This window comes from Neomonachus schauinslandi, chromosome 1 (assembly GCF_002201575.2).
Source record: "Neomonachus schauinslandi chromosome 1, ASM220157v2, whole genome shotgun sequence".
Lineage (NCBI taxonomy): Eukaryota > Metazoa > Chordata > Mammalia > Carnivora > Phocidae > Neomonachus > Neomonachus schauinslandi.
This window is the reverse complement of record NC_058403.1, coordinates 152,712,560-152,733,379: the sequence shown is the minus strand read 5'-3', so window position 1 is coordinate 152,733,379 and position 20,820 is coordinate 152,712,560. Positions and strand designations below refer to the sequence as shown.

At 37.9% G+C, this 20,820-nt stretch overlaps 1 protein-coding gene across 2 annotated transcripts in view; it reads left to right on the top strand.

Annotated features, from left to right (window-relative positions):
• The window catches only part of LOC110569667 (programmed cell death 6 interacting protein), a 97,015-nt gene that overhangs the window by 14,293 nt on the left and 61,902 nt on the right, over positions 1-20,820 (top strand). The window contains exons 2-7 of one of the 2 annotated variants that reach the window (XM_021677569.2): positions 4,788-4,842; positions 6,502-6,571; positions 10,160-10,287; positions 13,891-14,044; positions 15,666-15,766; positions 18,254-18,370. In XM_021677569.2, the coding sequence (XP_021533244.1) occupies positions 4,788-4,842; positions 6,502-6,571; positions 10,160-10,287; positions 13,891-14,044; positions 15,666-15,766; positions 18,254-18,370 (625 nt within the window). Of the gene's footprint in view, positions 1-4,787; positions 4,843-6,501; positions 6,572-10,159; positions 10,288-13,890; positions 14,045-15,665; positions 15,767-18,238; positions 18,371-20,820 lie in introns of both variants that reach the window. The other variant, XM_044920756.1, reaches the window with a different exon arrangement.

The following is a 20,820-nucleotide window of genomic DNA, read 5'->3' as shown; positions in this document are numbered from 1 at the left end:
GTAGAAGGTTTTTTTTGGTTTTTAGGTTTTTTTTTTGGCTTAAAGATTTTATTTATTTGAGAGAGAGGGACAGAGTGAATGTGAGCAGGGGAGGGGGAGGGGCAAAGGGAGAAGGAGAAGCAGACTCCCTGCTCAGCAGGGAACTCACTGTGGGGCTCCCCCAGGACCCTGAGATCATGACCTGAGCTGAAGGCAGACACTTAACCGACTGAGCTACCCAGGCACCCCGTTAATTAATTCCAGTATAGTTAACATACAGTGTTGTGTTAGTTTCAAGTATACAATATAGTGATTCAACATTTCTGTACATTACTCAGTGCTCATCAAGATAAGTGTACTCTTTTTTTTTTTTTTAAAGATTTTATTTATTTATTTGAGAGAGAGAATGAGAGACAGAGAGCACGAGAGGGAAGAGGGTCAGAGGGAGAAGCAGACCCCCCGCTGAGCAGGGAGCCTGATGTGGGACTCGATCCCGGGACTCCAGGATCATGACCTGAGCCGAAGGCAGTCGCTTAACCAACTGAGCCACCCAGGCGCCCAAGATAAGTGTACTCTTAATGGGGAAAAACTGAGAGCTTTTCCCCCAAGGTCAGGAACATGGCAAGGATGGCCACTCTCACCACTTTTATTCAACATAGTACCGGAAGTCCTAGCCACAGTAGCCTACAACAAAAAGATAAAAAAGGCACCCAAATCAGTAAGGAGGAAGTAAAACTTTTAACTATTTGCAGGTGATGTGATACCATATATAGAAACCTGGAAGACTCCACCAAAAACCTGCTTATAACTGATAAACAAATTCAGTAAAATCACAGGATACAAAATCAATGTACAGAAATCTGTTGCATTTCTATACACCAATAATGAAGCAGAAGAAAGAGAAATTAAGAAAACAATCCTATTTACATTTGCACCAAAAATAATAAGATACCCAGGAATAAACCTAACCAAAAAGGTGCAAGACCTGTACTCTGAAAACTGATGAGAGAAATTGAAGACGACACAAAGAAATGGGAAAAAATTCCATGTTCATGGATTGGAAGAACAAATATTGTTAAAATGTCTATCCTATCCAAAGCAATCTACACATTTATTGTAATTCCTACCAAAATACCAACAGCAGTTTTCACAGAACTGGAACAAACAATCTTAAAATTTGTATGGAACCACAAAAGACCGCAAATAGCCAAGGCGATTTTGAAAAAACAAAGCAAAGCTGGAGGCATCACAATTCTGGACTTAAAGTTATATTACAAAGCGGTAATGAAGCAGTATGGTACTGGCACAAAGTAGATACATAGATCAATAGAACAGAATAGGGCGCCTGGGTGGCTCAGTCGTTAAGCGTCTGCCTTCGGCTCAGGTCATGATCCCAGGATCCTGGGATCGAGCCCCGCATCGGGCTCCCTGCTCCGCGGGAAGCCTGCTTCTCCCTCTCCCACTCCCCCTGCTTGTGTTCCCTCTCTCGCTGTGTCTCTCTCTGTCAAATAAATAAATAAAATCTTTAAAAAAAAAAAATAAAACAGAATAGAAAATTCAGAAATGAACCCACAATTATATAGTCAATCTTCGACAAGGCAGGAAAGAATATCAAATGGGAAAAAGTCTCTTCAACAGATGATGTTGGGAAAACTGGACCACTTTCTTACACCATACACAAAAATAAATTCAAAATGGATTTAAGGGGGGGGGGGTGCCTGGGTAGTACAGTCGGTTAAGCATCCGACTCTTGGTTTCAGCTTGGTGGTGATCTTGGGGGCTCTGCGCTCAGCTTGGAATCTGCTTGGGATTGTCTCTTCCCCTGCCCCTCCCCTCCATGTTCTCTCTCTCTCTCTCTCTCGCACGCCCTAAAATGGATAAATAAATCTTTAAAAAAATGGATTAAGGACCTAAATGTGGATGTGAACCCAAAAGATCCTAGAAGAGAGCTCAGGCAGTAACTTTTCTGACATTAGCCATAGCAACTTTTTTCTAGATGTCTCCTGGGGCAAGGGAAGCAAAAGCAAAAATAAATGATTGGGATTAATCAAACTAAAAAGGTTCTGCCCAGTGAAGGAAACCGTCAACAAAGCTAAACGATAATTGATGGATTGGGAGAAGATACTTGCAAATGACATATCCAATGAAGGGTTAGTATGCAAAATGTATAAAGAATTCTTAACACCCCAAAAACAATCCAGTTAAAAAATGGGCAGAAGATATGGTGGTCAACAGACACATGAAAAGATACTCAACATCACACATCAAGGAAATGCAAATCAAAACTATGAGTGGGGCCTGGGTGGCTCTGTTGGTTGAGCGTCCCACTCTTGATTTTGGCTTGGGTCATGATCTTGGGGTCTTGGGATCGAGCCCTGTGACTGGCTCCCTGCTCAGTGGGAAGTTTGCTTTTCTCCTCCCTCTGCCCCTCCCCTGCTTGTGCTTGCATGTGTACGCACACTCTCTCTCAAATAATCTTTAGAAAGAAAAACTATTATGAGATACCACCTCACACCTGTTAGAATGGCTAAGATAAAAAACAAGAAACAAGTGTTGGTGAGGATGTGGAGAAAAAGGAACCCTTGTATACTGTTGGTGCAAACTGGTGCAACCACTGTGGAAGACAGTATGGAGGTTCCTCAAAAAATTAAAAATAGGGGTGCTTGGGTGACTCGGTTAAGCATCCCACTCTTGATTTTGGCTCAGGTCATGAGATCAAGCCCCTTGTTGCCTCTGCACTGGGCATGGAGCCTGCTTAAGATTCTCTCTCCTGGGGTGCCTGGGTGGCTCAGTCTTTAAGCGTCTGCCTTTGGCTCAGGTCATGATCCTGGGGTCCTGGGATCGAGCCCTGCATCTGGCTCCCTGCTCTGCGGGAAGCCTGCCTCTCCCTCTCCCACTCCTCCTGCTTGTGTTCCCTCCCTTCGCTTTGTCTCTCTCTGTCAAATAAATAAATAAAATCTTAAAAAAAAAAAAAGATTTTCTCTCCCTCTGCTTCTAACCCCCTCACTGAAAAAAGAAAAAAAGACCTGTCTTAATGATGCAGTAATTCCACTACTGGTTATTTACCCAGAGAATATGAAAACACTAAAACGTTATTTATAGTAGCCAAATTATGGAAGCAGCCCAACTGTTCATCGATAGATGAATGGATAAAGAAGATATATATACACACAGACACACACACACAATGGAATATTGTTCAGCCATAAAAAAGAATGAAATCTTGCCATTTGCAACAACATGGGTGGATCTAGAGGGTATAATGGTAAGCAAAATAAGTCAGACAAACACAAATACCATATGATTTCACTTGTATGTGGAATTTGAGAATAAACGAAGAAAAAAGAGACAAACCAAAAAGCAGACTTTAACTGTAGAGAACAAACTGATGGTTACCAGAGGGTAGGTAGGTGGAGAAATGCGTGAAGTAGGTGAAGGGGATAGAGTATACTTACTTTTTCTTTAAAGTTTTTAATTCCAGTTAACATACAGTGTTAGTTTTAGGTGTACAATACAGTGATTCAGCAATTCCATACATCACCCTGTGCTCATCACGACAAGTGCACTCCTTAATCCCCATCACCTTTGTCACCTGTCCCCCACTATCCCCCCCAAGAAAGTGATCCAGTTTTATTCTTTTTGCATAGTTTGCAAAAACTATCCAGTTTTCCTGACACCATTTGTTGAAGAAATTTTTTTCTTTTTTTTTTTAAGATTTTATTTATTTGAGATAGCAAGAGAGAGAGCGAGCACAAGTAGGGGGAGGGGGAGAGGGAGAAGCAGGGAGCCTGATACATAATCAAAGCATATCTGAAAGTTAGTAAACCTGTTTTTATTTTTTTGAAAGATTTTATTTATTTATTTGACAGAGAAAGACACAGCGAGAGAGGGAACGCAAGCAGGGGGAGTGGGAGAGGGAGAAGCAGACTCCCTGCCGAGCAGGGAGCCCGATGCGGGACTCGATCCAGGGACTCCAGGATCATGACCTGAGCCAAAGGCAGTCGCTTAACCAACTGAACCACCCAGGCGCCCAACCTGTTTTTATTTTTTATTTTTTAAGATTTTATTTATTTATTTGACAGAGACAGAGATAGTGAGAGCAGGAACACAAGCCCCGGGAGTGGGAGAGGGAGAGCAGGCTTCCCGCCGAGGAGGGAACCCGATGTGGGACTCGATCCCAGGACCCTGGGATCATGACCTGAGCCGAAGGCAGACGCTTAACGACTGAGCCACCCAGGCGCCCAGTAAACCTGTTTTTAAACAGCAGTTTAAGGGCACGTGGGTGGCTCGGTTGGGCATCCAACTGTTGATTTTGGCTCGGATCATGATTTCAGGGTCACAGGATCAGGTCCTGCTTTGGGCTCTGGGCTCAGTGAGGAGTCTGCCTCCCCCTCCTCCCCCCCCAGCTCACATGCACTCTCTGGAATAAATAAATCTTTAAAAAAATATCTTTTTACCAGATATGTTAATTTGCCCTATGGGTATAAACAGTTTACCTTAATAAGAAATAGTATTTTAAGAAATACATTGGTCCTGGCAGATGTTAGTTTGTTTTTAAACAGTAATACTCGATAAGTATTTTTCTTTGGTGGTGAGTATGAGTCTTGTTCACAGTTTTTTTATTGCATGCATTTTAGATTCTGATTTATGCATTGAAAGATTATGTTTATTAACTTTAAAATGAATTTGATTTGTGGGCCACTCAAAGTAAGCGTGAATAATTTTTGTGTACTCTTAAACCAGTTGTATATATATAAATGTGTATAATATTTAGCTCTGGTAATTATAAATTTTCTTCTGTTTTTTAGATATTATGATCAGATTTGTTCCATTGAACCCAAATTCCCATTCTCTGAAAATCAAGTAAGTCATTAATTTTAATTTGTTTTAAAGTTGTATAATAATGGTAAACTTTCCTCCCATACATGGTATCACTTTACTATTTTTATATTTTTATGAGACCTTTTGATACAAATTAGAAGCTTGTAAGCCCATCTGATAAAAATCAGATTGTCTTTTTGAAAAGCGTCTTGGAATTCTATTGCTGTCATTGTTAGTTACTTCTGGGTTTATGTAGAGCATTGGGCTGCATTTTTTTCCCCCTGCATTTTATATCAGTATGATCTATTGACTAATTAACATAATCTATGATGTCCTTCTCTTTGGGTTTTACAGAATTAAGAAGGAAACTATAATTGAAGTATTAGTCTTTTATGTGTTTTAAAATTTGACACAAATTATATTTGCATATGAAGTTGCAAGTGCTGATATGATTAGGTATTACACTATAAGAATGTCTGCTTTCTCTTAAAGGCTAGATATTGGAAATGCTGACGATTTCTTACAGTTTTGTTTGAGAGACTTGTTAAGTTTTTAGTTTGTGTGACATTTCTGAGTTTTAAAATACGTAGCTTATGAAAAATACTTTAAACATTCTTGTACTAAAGTTTTACAGGTGACATAATATGTTGAAATTTGCTTTAAAATACTCGAGAAAAAAAAGTATATGTTTGGGGGTTAGGGGTGGGGGCAGGGAAAGCGGGGGTAGGTGAACCAAGAAGGACAAAAGGCTAAAGCTGGTGATGGCTATATGGGGTTCATTAAGTTACTCTCTCTAGTTTTGTGTCTATAGAAAATTTCTCTAATCCTGAGTTGCAAAATTTTTGTATGGGATTCCAACACATAATATAAAAGATGGTAAGTTTTTTTTAACCTTTATGTGTGGAATATTTTATTTTTTTTAAAGATTTTTATTTATTTATTTAACAGAGATAGAGAGCACAAGTAGGCAGAGCGGCAGACAGAGGTAGAGGGAGAAGCAGGCTCTCCGCCGAGCAGGGAGCCTGATGCGGGGCTCGATCCCAGGACGCTGGGATCATGACCTGAGCTGAAGGCAGCTGCTTAACCGACTGAGTCACCCAGGCGCCCCTATGTGTGGAATATTTTAGAAGCAGAGTGAGATGCAGTTTTTTTTAATTAAGTGAACTTTTTATTTATGTATAGCATACATACAAAAGTGAATATATTTTGAGTCTTTACAAAGTGAATATACATGTATGAGCACAACCCAAATCAAGAAATAACATTATCTCATCTCATTCCCCCAAAAGTAACCCTTCTCCTACTTTGTCATCATGGACTCGTTTTTGATCTTATCTTCTGGGAAACCTGTAGTACTTTATTGCCTTTGCCTCTCTTGGCTTATTTGACAATCATTTAAGTGCCTGTTCTGTTCAAGTCATTGTATGTTGTAAAGATGAGTAAGATAGTGTTTTCTGGAGAGGATAGTATATGTATAATTACTGAGGCAGAATGAGCATTGGAAATATCTTAGTGCCAGTATTTTAAGAAATAAAATTTTATGGTCCAGGAAAAGGGAAAGGAGTTAGTTGGGTAGATAGGATAATGTTTTGACAAGCTTTGGTCCTTTTTCTCATTATGGATTTTTCTTCAAAAGAGACCTAATATTTAATAAGATCCAAGAAGGTAAGATAATTTTCTGTTTTCTCTCTTTCTATGAAGATCTGTTTGACATTTACCTGGAAGGATGCTTTTGATAAAGGTTCACTTTTTGGAGGATCTGTAAAATTGGGTATGTAATTATTTTTATAAAAGTGGTAAGAAACTTAGTCTAAACACTTTGTATTATTTTATTATACTCTTCATAAATAATAAAAATTTTTACATTTTATTTTCTTTTTAACTTCAGATTTTAATGTCATTTCCAAATATTTGTAGAGAGCCTACGCCTTGCCAGGCACTGTCCTAGTTATAAAAATGAATAAGACAGTTATATTCAGTCTGGCTAGGAAGACAGCTGATCGTTCTAAAATGTAGTGGGTAGTATATGGGTATATGAACAAAGTTGTGGGAGCATAGATGAAGAAGACATAAATTCTGCTTGTTGAAAGAAAGCAATGTTCACGTTAGGCTCTGAAGGATGAATTTGGTTTTCCCACCTAGAAAATAACGTTACAGGTAGAACATTATAACCAAAGGTCAGAAGAATGAAGGTTTTTTTTGATCTACCAGCTTGGCAGGTTAACCTCTCTGTGCATTAATTTTCTCATCTTTGAAGTGGGGAATAAATAGTACTGTGAAATACTGTTTATCTCATTGGGTTCTTTTGTGGATTAAATGAGTGAATACATGAGAAGTCTTTAGAAGAGTATGCAATAAGTATTAGCTGTGATGAATAATAGTAACATGTTTTATTATAAATAATTACATGTAATGTATTATTTATAGAATGTATGCATTATAGTGTATATTATATATAATAATATACAGTATAAGTTATATGTAATGCATATTAATACAATTATTGTTAAGTCTTGAAACCATAGGTTGAATGGAGGATTATGGAGGGTGAAGACATTGGAAAGTAGATTATGAAGAGTTGGAAATACACTCTGAATTTGTATTCAGGTTTATTGAGTATTTATTACACCTAGGCACTGTGGAAGGGGCTTCACACATATTATCTTACTGAATTCCCCAAAAGCCCAATGAAGAAAGGCACTATTATTACCAGTTGAACACACTGGTTTAGAAAGATTAAGTGACTTTCTAAGGTCATAAAGCAAGGATTTAATAAAGTGGGATGTGATCCCTGAAAGCCTAACTCTAGAGGTTAAAGGAGACAGACCAGTGAAGAGACTGGTGAGGGTTGATGAGATTAGACAAGGGGTGGTATATATGGGTCAGAGAAGGAGTGGGTCTGAGTGACATTTCAGAGTGGAAACTAACTGGATCTGCCGACTCTCAGAAAAGAGTAGTAGTTGAGGGTTGACTCTCAGATTTATAACTTGGTTTGACTTGTTGGATATTTATTCCTTCCAATAGACAAGTTGAGTTTGACTTTCCTGTGTTATGTCTGGGGAGACATTTTTCTTTGGCATTTGGAAACTGGATTTAAAACTCAAAAGTGGTAGAGACATAGATTTGGGAAAAATTATCATTAAATGATGATAAATCTATCTCCTCTGGTAGTCTGTAGATTGGGAAAAGTGTGAAAGCCAGAGGTAGGGAATATAACATTCCAGGGAAACAGGGGAAAAGGTTCCTGGGAATGAGGACGAGACAAAGCTTTCAGATCTCAGAGGAACCAGGGGAAAAAAGAGACACGGAATTGAGTGCCAGGAGGGTTTCAGAGATCACGTAGTCCAGTGGTTCCTGAACCTGGCTGCACATTAGAATTACCTGGGGAAAATGTGAAAGGTACAGGTGTAAAGATACAGAATGTCAGATGTGATAGGACGAATTTTCAGGGTGGGCCACTGGAATTAGTATCTTTGAAAATACCTCCAGATGACTCTCATATTCATTCAGGTTGGAACATCATTGACAGAGTTACTGTGGCAGAGGTCAAGTCATGTAAAGTTGGAGAAGTCACTGGATTCAGCAATGAAAGAAGTTTCATTAGGGGCATGCTGAAGAAGCCAAATTGCATTGGGTTGAGGGGTGGACCAGAAGTGAGGAAATGGAAACAGCAAATATGGGTTGCTCATTTCAGAAAATTTGCAGTAAAGATTTAAGGACAAGGGAGCATTATGCAGAGAGGGAGACCAGGTCAAGAAAAAGGATTTTTAATGTCATTGATAAGTTGAAAATTAAGGAGCAGATGGCAGAACTAGGAGATATTAAGTGAGATAGATTAAGTGACAAACCAAGTTCCTGGAAGAAGTGGGAAGCAAAAAACTTAGCATAAATAAAGGAGGAGGTGGTTCACCAAGGCACTTCTCGTAGCAAATACTAGGAATTAAGTGTCCTTCAGTAACGTCTTATTTAAATAAAGCATGGGCTACCTACTCATTAGAATATTGTGTAATTTTAGGATTCTAAGAATGAGAGTGCAAATATATTTTTGTTCACATGTAATGCTTTGTTCTGTTTCTCAGTGCATGTAGAAGTTTTGTTTATACTATATTATAGTCTTTTAAGTGTGCAATAGCATTATGTCTAAAAAAACACTATATAACTTAATATAAAACTTTGTTGCTAAAAAATGTTAACCATCATTTGAGCTTTCAGTGACTTGTAATCACTGATCACAGATCACCCTAGTAAATATAATAATAATCATGATGAAAAAATTTGAAATATTGTGAGAATTACCAAAATGTGACACAGAGCTACTAAATGAGCAAATGCTGTTGGAAAAATGGCACTGATGTACTTGCTTGATGCCACTAATTCTGAATTTGTAAAAGAAATGCAGTTATCTGCGAAGCCCAATAAAGTGAAGCACGATAAAATGAAACTTACAAGCCTGTAAGTTTGCTTTTTGTGATCAGTGTACTTCACTTAGCATAATGTCCTCAAGGTTCATCCATTGTGTAGCACGTGACGGGATTTCCTTCATTTTTAAGGCTGAATGATACTCCATTATATGTATATACCACATTTTATCTTTTCATCCATCAGTGGACACTTAGGTTTCTTCTACCTTTTGCTTATGATCATGGGTGTATAAATATGTTTTTGTGACTGTTCTCAGTTCTTTGGGTATATACCCAGAAGTGGAATTTTTTGGATCATATGGGAATTTTATTTCTAATTTTTTGAGGAACTGCCATACTGTTTTTCACAGCAGCTGCAATGTTTTACAGTCCCACCAACAGTTCATTTTTCCACATGTCTGCCAACAATTGTTATTTTGTGTTGTTGCTGTTCTTGATGGTAGCTATCCCAGTGGATGTGAAGTGTGTAGTTTCTTGACCAGAGTTGTATTTTAACCACATTATCTGCTAGTCTTCTGAGAGATGTATTAGCATAAGGAAGTGAGACTTGGAGGTGCTTGCATTGGGTTAGGTTTGTAGTAGTGAAGAACTGGCTTGAATGTGGTGAGAAGATACAATTTTGAGAGAGGTGATGAGAAAATGGAAATAATTTATTTGAATTTAAGTGAGAATTGACAGGAGATGACTTTTCATTTGGAACCTGACTAACAGCATTGTGGACATAAAGGGAAGGAAAGAATAATGATCTTTTGAATTTTAGATGATGGGAATATTGCTATGGAAATAAATGCCTGGCAGGGCAGCATTAGAAATAATGGGCACTATTTTGGGTGAGAAAATAGGTTTGGAAACTTGTGTTTGTGAGAGCCAATCTCTGAAACATTCATTTTCTTTAGAAAAATAAACTGATAAAATTTTTCCTTCTTAATTTTTTACAGCTCTTGCAAGCTTAGGATATGAAAAGAGCTGTGTGTTGTTCAATTGTGCAGCCTTAGCTAGCCAGATTGCAGCAGAACAGAACCTGGATAATGATGAAGGATTGAAAATCGCTGCTAAGCATTACCAGGTAACCACATAATGATCAACACTCAGTTGGATTAAATTGAAAATAATTTGTATTTAGGTTTATAGATGTTTCTTTATACACAGATGTTTTCTTGAAAAGTACTTTTTAATGAATTAATACTTTTGAATTTTGATAAACTTCGTACCTGTAGACCAGCACTGTTTTTCCTCACCATTGTATACCCAGCACCTAGCACAGTGCCTGGCACATAATAAAGGCTCAATAAATGTTAGGAGAACAAATGATTGAATGTTTGAGGTGAAGTTCTTCGTAAATCGCATTTAAATAATTGACCTCATTTAAAAATTTTGTACAGTTGACCCTTGAACAGTGTGGGGGTTAGGGATGTTAACCCCCTGCACAGTTGAAAATATACTGTAACTTTTGACTCCCCTAGAACTTAGCTACTAATAGCCTACTGTTGACCAGAAGCCTTACCCATAAAATAAACAAATAACACATATTTTGTATGTTACATGTATTTTATATTGGACTCTTACAATAAAGTAAGCTAGAGAAAAGAAATGTTATTAAGAAGTACGTAAGAGAAAATACATTTACAGTACCATATTGTATTTATTGAAAAAAAATCCCGTGTAAGTGGATCTGCGTACTTCAAACCTCTGTTGTTCAAGGGTCAAATGTACATTATTTTATTTATTTTATTTTATTTTTTTTAAAAGATTTTATTTATTTATTTGAGAGAGAGAGAATGAGAGACAGAGAGCATGAGAGGGAGGAGAGTCAGAGGGAGAAGCAGACTCCCTGCCGAGCAGGGAGCCCGATGCGGGACTCGATCCTGGGACTCCAGGATCATGACCTGAGCCGAAGGCAGTCGCTTAACCAACTGAGCCACCCAGGCGCCCATGTACATTATTTTAATATATTTTTTTTCTTAGAGTGAGACACATCTAAAATTTCACCATTGTCACAAAAATTAAGACCTAAGAAAATTTTAACTCTGAGACTTGGAGAGGTCATATTTAAATGTGGTCAGATATGTAATGTTCTTAAGTTGGCTACATTTAGATTTTAGATATCATTTATTAATATGGCATATTTGTGGCAGTATATTATTTACTTTTTGTTTTAACTTAAAGAATAAACGATTGCTGCTAAGGTGATATATATTTTCATGTTTTATATTATGTTGTAATTTACAAAGTGTGCTCATGTACATGATTTTACTCTCATATAAGCCTTGTAATGCATGTTACATAATGTCATTCTCATTTTATACACAAGGAGACTAAAAGGTCGGAGTGTTAATAACTGGTCCATTGGGGTTTCAGTTGTTCTGATTCCAAATTTTAATGGAATTCCAAATGGTGCTTCCAGTGTCTTCCTTGGTTCTGGAATTTGCTTGTCCTAGAGGTGGAGTCTGATTTTTTTCCCATTGTTTAAGTTTATGAGTGAGGTGAAGAATGCTCTTCTAAGAAAGTGAGGGGAAAATACATATTAAGTGAACAAGGTGCTCCAAATTGTGGCTTGCCATGCAGTTTTGAATGGGCATGGATGACAAACGTGATGTACATCCCTTTTCTTTTTGAGGCTATAGAGGGCCAATATTTTAAAATGTGAAAATGAAGTAAATTTAATTATTTACTTTTATATTAACTGTAACTCATTTAATTGGCATGTGATATCTTAGAGGGCATTCTTAGTTACTGAGAACATTCCATCTTGTGAGTCCCTTCTGCGATTCACAGCAGGTCACCTAGTGTGATGGAAAGGGAGGGGTGATAGGCTGTTTGCCACCAAGAAATTGTGTGCCCTTGGCTATGTTCTTAAATAGCCTCTGTGGGCCTCCAGTTCCAAGATTTGTGAGAGAGACTGGGTCTTTTGCTGTTCTAATGTGTGATTCTCTTAGTATGTTGAGCAAGGTCAGGTCATCACCTCTTGCAGATGCTCTAATTTTACGATACTTCCTGATTGCAGAAAACATGATTTTCTTTTCTTTTTTTTTTTTTAAAGATTTTATTTATTTATTTGACAGAGACACAGCGAGAGAGGGAACACAAGCAGGGCGAGTGAGAGAGGGAGAAGCAGGCTTCCTGTGGAGCAGGGAGCCTGATGCGGGGCTCGATCCCAGGACCCTGGGATCATGACCTGAGCCGAAGGCAGACACTTAACGACTGAGCCACCCAGGCGCCCCCCCCCCACTTTTTTAAAAGATTTTATTTATTTAGTGATTTTCACTTTCAATACAGTTAATCTTGAGTTATCTCTGCAGAGCATCTCTGTATAACCCACACCTTTTAATCCCAGACTGATGTCTTTCTTTTTCCCAGGGTAATTTGTTTCATAAAAGCAGTTATTTTTTTTAATTAACATATAATGTATTATTTGTTTGAGGGGTACAGGTCTGTGATTCATCAGTCTTACACAATTCACAGCGCTCTCCGTAGCACATACCCTCCCCAATGTCCATCACCCAGCCACTGCATCCCTCCCACCCCCCTCCACTCCAGCAACCTTCAGTTTGTTTCCTGAGATTAAGAGTGTCTTATGGTTTGTCTCCCTGTCTGGTTTCATCTTGTTTCATTTTTCCCTCCCTTCCCCTATGATCCTCTGTCTTGTTTCTCAAATTCCTCATATCACTGAGATCATATGATACTTGTCTTTCTCTGACTGACTTATTTTGCTCAGCATAATACCCTCTAGTTCCATCCATGTCGTTGCAAATGGCAAGATTTCATTTTTTATGGCTGCATAATATTCCGTGTGTGTGTGTGTGTGTGTGTGTGTGTGTGTGTGTGTGTGTGTGTGTGTGTGTGTGTGTGTGTGTGTGTGTGTGTATACCACATCTTCTTTATTAAAAGCAGTTATTTTTGTGTTAACTTCAGCAAAATATAATTGGGAATAAAAAATTTGATGGGGAACATTTCACCAGGGACTTTTGAAAGCCAAATAGAAATCATTAGCAGTGGATAGTAATGCTGTTCTTCAGAGGACTAGGTACCTGTACTATTTGAGGTTTTCCCTAAGTATGGCATGTTTAATTATTTGACAGATGAATTTGTTTGGGACCAAAGTAAAATCATTTTAGTACTAAATGCATTTTAATAATATTTTATCCCTGCCTCTATTCTTATGTTAGTCTTGAGGAAGTATATCTAAAAATAGTTTAACCAATTTGTCCTCTAAAGTTACTATATTTTTGCTGTAGTGTACTTTTTTTTTTTTTTAAGATTTTATTTATTTGGTAGAGACACAGCGAGAGAGGCAACACAAGCAGGGGGAGTGGGGGAGGGAGAAGCAGGTTTCCCGCTGAGCAGGGAGCCCGATGTGGGACTCGATCCCAGGACCCCAGGATCATGACCTGAGCTGAAGGCAGACGCTCAACGACTGAGCCACCCAGGCGCCCCTGCTGTAGTGTACTTTTAATCTTTATTAAATCTTCTGTTAACTGTATAGCATTTTAGAAAAATACCCTTATTGTCTGTAGGTCAGATGGTTTTAGAACTGTAACAGTACAAAAATTTAAAAATAGTAACTGTTCGACTAAATTAACATTTGAAATGATTTGTGTGTAACAGTAGAAAATTAAGTCTTGGCTGAGTTCTGTAGATTTTAAAGAAGTTCTTTTTTTCTTCCCTCTAGTTTGCTAGTGGTGCCTTTTTACATATTAAAGAGACAGTTTTATCTGCCTTAAATCGAGAGCCTACTGTGGACATATCTCCAGATACTGTTGGGACCCTCAGTCTTATTATGTTGGCACAGGCCCAAGAAGTATTTTTTTTAAAAGCCACAAGAGGTAATTCTAATTTTTCCTCCATTTTGTTGCATGTAAAAAGAAGTAATAAGCTTTTAAAATAGGAAGGTGATTCGAATATAATATATTCAATGTAGAGCTTTCCTCTTTGAACTTGACACATGGGTTACTGAAAATTTTCTGCTTTCCTTTTCTGAAATTAAGGTGGTACAAATAAACATTTATGAACGTAGACTGTGTTTGAAGCATTTTATAAAATAGATAGCTATTGTCTTAAAACACTAAACTCTGGAATAGTACTTATGTAGGTTTGTAATGGGTCAAAAATTCATTCATTCAACATATATTTATTGGGTACCTACTGTGTGCCAGTCACTGCTCTAGGCTCTAGATAGAGGTTGCAGACAAGCAAGATTCTTATTTTCAGCAAGCTTACATTTTTAGCGTGGGGAAGATGATAAGCAAGAAATTAAGTAGCCGAGGTGATTTTATTTTTTTATTTTTATTTATTTTTTTAACCATTTTATTTATTTGATAGCACAATTAGGCAGAGTGACAGGCAGAGGTAGAGGGAGAAGCAGGTTCTCCGCTGAGCAGGGAGCCCAATGCGGGGCTCGATCCTAGCACCCTGGGATCATGACCTGAGCTGAAGGCAACCATTTAACTGACTGAGCCACCCAGGCGCCCCGCCAAGGTGATTTTAAAGAGAGGTAATTGGTATAAAGAAAATAAGAGAGATTATGTGATAATGCCTGGTGGCCTGGCTCTGGGTAAGGATATAGGGGGAGTCATGCTAATTTTAGATTCATTAGTCAAGAAGAGTTTCTTTGAAGAGATCTCCTCTAAACTAGATGTAATTAATAAGAAGGAGAATCTAGGCAGAGTCCCTGGCCCTGTGAATGAGGCAATAAAAACAATTCTTAGAAGGCATGTAAGTTGGTATGAGAGATTGGGATATGGTCTGAATATGAAAGTGCAGAGAATTGAAAATAAGAGAGCATTCATCTTGTGGAAGCAAAATGAACTGGAATAGTTTTTTTTTCTTTTAAAATAACAGCTTATAATAAGATAGAATTCATATGTAATAAAATTTACCCTTTTGAAATTTACAATTCTTTGTTTTTTAGTATATTCAGAGTTTTGAAACCATCAGCACTATCCCTTATTTTATTTTATTTACTTATTTATTTTTTTAAAGATTTATTTGACAGAGAGAGACACAGCGAGAGAGGGAACACAAGCAGGGGGAGTGGGAGAGGGAGAAGCAGGCTTCCCGCGGAGCAGGGAGCCCGATGCGGGGCTCGATCCCAGGACCCTGGGATCATGACCTGAGCTGAAGGCAAATGCTTAACGACTGAGCCACCCAGGCGCCCCCGCACTATCCCTTATTTTAGAACATTATCGTCACCCCAAAAACAAACTCCAAACCCCCTCACCATTCCCCTTTTTTCCCAGCCCCTGGCAACCACTAATCTATTTTCTGACTCTGGATTTGCCTATGAATTGGTTAAATTTTATGTGGAAGTATTGATTTCATCAATAAGGATTTTTTTTAGACAAATGTACAAACTTGTGATCTCAGTGTTTATACTAAATTATCATGATATATCAGATTATTTTATATTTATTTTAATTATAATGGTCATTTAATATTTTATTCCAGATAAAATGAAAGATGCCATCATAGCTAAATTGGCTAATCAGGCTGCAGATTACTTTGGTGATGCTTTTAAACAGTGTCAGTACAAAGATACTCTCCCCAAGGTCAGTTATTGTTTTTGTAAACACTTGGTTATTTTGCATGTGGAAATACTTGGATGTTTTTGTGTATTAAGGTGCGTTGAAAATTATGTTTCATAAAAAAACTTGAAATTTTAGGAGAGGCATTTGGAGAATATGTAGAAGTAATTTTTTTATTTAAGATGCATGAAAAATTCTTTTATATTTAGGGGATGCCTTTGTCTCTACTCTTTACTAAATTTGTTTTCCCAAGCTAAAGCTCTTTCTGGAAATTTTTGAACCTCTGTTTCCAGTAATTTTACCACATGAAGGCATTGTGTAGTTCTAATTCATTGGTGATTGGTACAAGCATGAATACTTGAGCATGTTGATTAGTCACACTTTTAATTATTGTCCTGTTTTCTTAAAGATGAGTCTTAAAGCACAAAAACACATAAAGACAAAAGGAAAAGAAAACAAATTCATCTAATATTTTGATTAGAATTAAGTTTTGCCAACAGGGATAGAAAATTGGGTTGCTATTGTACAGCTAAGGAAAACAACCATCTTTTTTTTTTTTTTTTTTTAAAGATTTTTATTTTATTTTATTTATTTGACAGAGAGAGAGAGAGAGAGAGCACAGATAGAGTGGCAGGCAGTGGGAGAGGGAGAAGCAGGCTCTCCGCTGAGCAGTAAGCCCGATGCGGGGCTTGATCCCAGCACCCTGGGATCATGACCTGAGCTGAAGGCAGACGCTCAACCGACTGAGCCACTCAGCGCCCCAGGAAAACAACCATCTTAAACCACACATCACAGGAAGTATTCTTTTAATGTAAGCTTCTCCGAAGTGGCATTTGAAAAGACTAGTCAGTGATGATCATTTGTAAATGACAAAGCAGATGATTAGGCTAACAAGTAAACTCAGAATGGTTAAAAAAGGGAGTTTACAGATTGAGTGAAATGTTGTATGTTTCAACTACTCTTTCAGAAATGTTCAGGTAATTAGTTTTATCTGTATAATAGCATATGGTTTTTTTTACATGATCTTTTTGTAGGAGAATTTATTGACTTACAAGTCATTCCGGAATCTTTGTAAATTACGAAATTGCAGACAATTTTGTAGTGAAGTAAAAAAGCATGTAAATATGTCAACAGCACAAATTAGTTGGAGAATTAGGAATTCATGTGAAGGAATTCCTGGAGATTTAAAATACACCAAGAGATCAATAGAAATTTGCCCAGGACTCTTGGATGTTAATGCTGTTACTCCTGAAAAGAGCCTTGGGATCGTCTCTCACCTTTTTTTCATCTAAAAGACCTCATGTTCAGCTGCACAGTGTACCGTTACATCCTGTTGGGCCATTAGTTCAGTCGTGTCACGGAGAGAAGAATGTCACCTTCAAAGACTTGGAAACTACCTCTGCAGCATTTCTGGTATTCCTTGAAAATCTCCTGTTTAAGTACCAAGTTGCTCCAGCCTTACCTTGAGAACTGGCATGAGTACAGTTTGAGATTTAGATGTCTTTTTTGCCTTTTAACTAATAAAGCTCATAAGGTATTTTCATATTCTAGTTATAAAACTGGAATATCTGCAAGTAGTGATCCAGGAAGCTAGGAAATTATTCACTGGGAGACAGGAAGGCATATCAGGTAGTACTTGAGTTTTTGATTGTCTTATTTTTTTTGTCTAGACCGTGATTGCCTAGTAAATTTCTTGGATTTCCTATGTCATGTACTTCCTAAAAATAGCGAGGTTGCAGGCTAGGATTTGACATTTTGGAAGAGCATCTACTGATATAAGTGCTTCTCTGGTTCATGTGTTTCGATCTTTTAAAACTAATTTTGACGGAATTTTCTTCAAAACAAATTAGGGCAAAAATAACACTTTATCATGTTAAATATTAATTTAGTGCATTTGTTTGCTATGTGTTTTTGAGTATATGATCTGAATGTTAGTGTTTATACTAAATTTTTATATGGCTAGAAATCATCTTTATTAAAAAGTCTCAGGATTTAAATGTAAGTGGGAACTTAATTTACTGTCTTTTGTCTTTTAAACATGATGAAACAGTCAGCTATAGAGCATTTTCATTAGTATATGTGAGTAATGGTGGTTTAGTTAACTCTTAAGGGCTGGGTAAGGACTCATAAGAAAGCTTCTAAAGCCCTGTGCCTGGTATTCCTCTGTGAATGTCTGTTTTCCTTCTCTTTCTAATACACGCTTTCCTTTCTTCTTTGTAAACAAAATGTTGACTTCATGGCTCAATTGAAGACAAATTTAAATTGGCTTCACTTAACAGTTCAAAAAAAAACCCCTTAATTTTAATTGGAAGAAAAAATTGAATTCATCGAATTCAGTTCCTGCAAAATCATGTGGTCTTCTCTGTTTACACCTAATGACTAACCTATCTCTAAACCATTAATGGGGTGATTCTAATTTCCGTCTCCTTTTCCTTTTTCTTCCTGCATCCCATGTTGTTTGTGGTGGTTTGTGTGGTTGGACTCTCCCCTGGTCAGTATTTTTATTTCCAGGAGGTGTTCCCTGTCTTGGCTGCAAAGCACTGTATCATGCAGGCCAATGCTGAGTACCACCAGTCTATCCTGGCAAAACAGCAGAAGAAATTTGGAGAAGAGATTGCAAGGTTACAGGTGAGTCTCTTGGAAATAAATATTTAAGTAATTTGGCTCTCTATTTTTTTCCTTAGTGAGATTCCCAAGTTTGCTCATAAAATCCTTTCCCACTCATTGCCCCTATCAAGAGAAAAGTGATTGTTTTTATCTTTAGGGTTTACCTGCTGGGTGCTTTTTGAAGATTTTACTTATTCATTTGAGAGAGAGCATGAGTGGGGGGAGAGGGGCAGAGGAAGAGGGAGAAGCAGACTCCCCACCGAGCAGGGATCCAGAGATCATGACCTGAGCTGAAGGCAGACACTTAATGGATTGAGCCACCCAGGTGCCCCACCATGTTTTTTTTTTTTTTTTTTTAGACTTTATTTATTTATTTATTTATTTTAGAGAGGGAGAGAGTGTGAGGGGGAGGGAGGGGGAGGGAGAGAATCCCAAGCAGACTCCTCACTGATTGTGGAGCCCAATGCAGGACTCGATCCCACGACCCCAATGGGATCATGACTTGAGCCGAGACCAAGAGTTGGACACTCAACTGACTGAGCCACCCAGGTGCCCTATTCATGTTTGTTTTAATATAAAATAATCTAAATTACCATGCTTCAGAATGGTTGTGCAGTGCTTAACTTGTGGCCTGACCTTTGAATTGGGACATACAGTTCCACAGCTTGAGAAGGACAGTGGTAATACAGTTGACCCTTGAACAACACAGGTTTAAACTGTATGGGTCCATTTAAACACAGATATTTTATAGTACTATAAGTGTATTGTCTCTTCTCTGTGATTTTTTTTTTTTAAGATTGATTTATTTATTTTAGGGGGGCAGAGGGAGAGACAGAGACAAAATCTCCAGCAGACTTCCCACTGAGTGTGGAGCCCAGATGTGGGGCTCCATCTCCAACCCTGAGATCATGACCTTAGCCAAAGTCAAGAGTCAGAGGCTTAACTGACTGGGACACTCAGGGGCCCCTCTGTGATTTTGTTAGTGACATTTTCTTTTCTCTAGCTTACTTTATTGTAAGAGTACAATATAAAATACATGTGACATACAAAATATGTATTATTTATTTTATGGGTAAGGCTTCTGGTCAACCGTAGGCTATTAGTAGTTAAGCTCTTGGGGAGTCAAAAGTTATAGTGGATTTTTGACTGTGTTGCAGGGTATTTGCCACTGACCCCTGTGTTGTACAGGGTCAACTGTGTATATAAATAGATTTTGTATACAGCAGAGTATCTTCTGTGCAGTTGTCCATACTGTCAGCATTGGGGCTGTTAGAAACTTGTTGTGACATCTGGGTCAATTTCACAGCAGAGACAAGGGCTGTTTATATGAGTTGTTTGTATTTTGAGTATTGGTGAACAGAGGGTAGGAAGAGGACTGTTAGGGAACTTTAAATATGGACTGGATATTAGAAGATATTCTGCACATATCATTTGGGAAGTTCAGATTAGTCTTTTCATGGGGCAAGAAACCCAAGTCTTTTTTTTCTTTTTTAAAGATTTATTTATTTATTTGAGAGAGAGAGTGCACTAGAGTGAGAGAGCAAGCATGAGTGTGGGTCAGAGGGAGAGGGAGAAGCAGGCTCCTTGCTGAGCAGGCTCAATCCCAGGACCCTGAGATTATGGCCTGAGCCAAAGGCAGACGCTTAACTGACAGAGCCACCCAGGTGCCCTGAAACCGAAGTAATAAAAAAGAAAATGTATGCTTCTTCTTCACACGGACAAAATCAGAGAGAGGTATACTTCCTAATAAAATACAGATATTCAAACATAATCTCATTTGTCCAGAGTTTACTTTGATTACAGTAACTTATATTTTTACATAAAAATGCTTTTTTTTTTTTTTAAATATTTTATTTATTTATTTGACAGAGAGACAGCAAGAGAGGGAACACAAGCAGGGGGAGTGGGAGAGGGAGAAGCAGGCCTCCCGCGGAGCAGGGAGCCCGATGCGGGGCTCAATCCCAGGACCCCGGAATCATGTCCTGAGCCGAAGGCAGACGCTTAACGACTGAGCCACCCAGGCGCCCCACATAAAAATGCTTCTTGAAAAAGTGGTTTCTATGGGAAGGATTTTTTTCAGGCTAACATATTTAAAGTATTAGAAGTTTAGTTCCATTATTTTCTGGGAATTCCAGGACTATTAGTTTCAAGTAAGGTCTTATTTAGTGTCTATAAACCAGTCACATAAGAGTTCTTTTTGAAATTTTAATATTTAAAATCCCCTCTGGAAAAAGGAAACTGTTTCAAACTTGAACAGTGAGAGGTAAAGACTTTTTTCAGTTACAGACACATAAGAGTTTGTGACTTCAGTTTTAGCTTTAGTCATAGGTCAAAAGTTAACATGGACTATGAACACTAATTCATATCTCAAAGGGCTGTTCCTCTTGCCATGTGTGAGATTTTTTTTTTTACTTGATTTGAGCTCAGAAATAGGTAAACAGAACAAATAGAAAAAGATGACCAATAAGTCA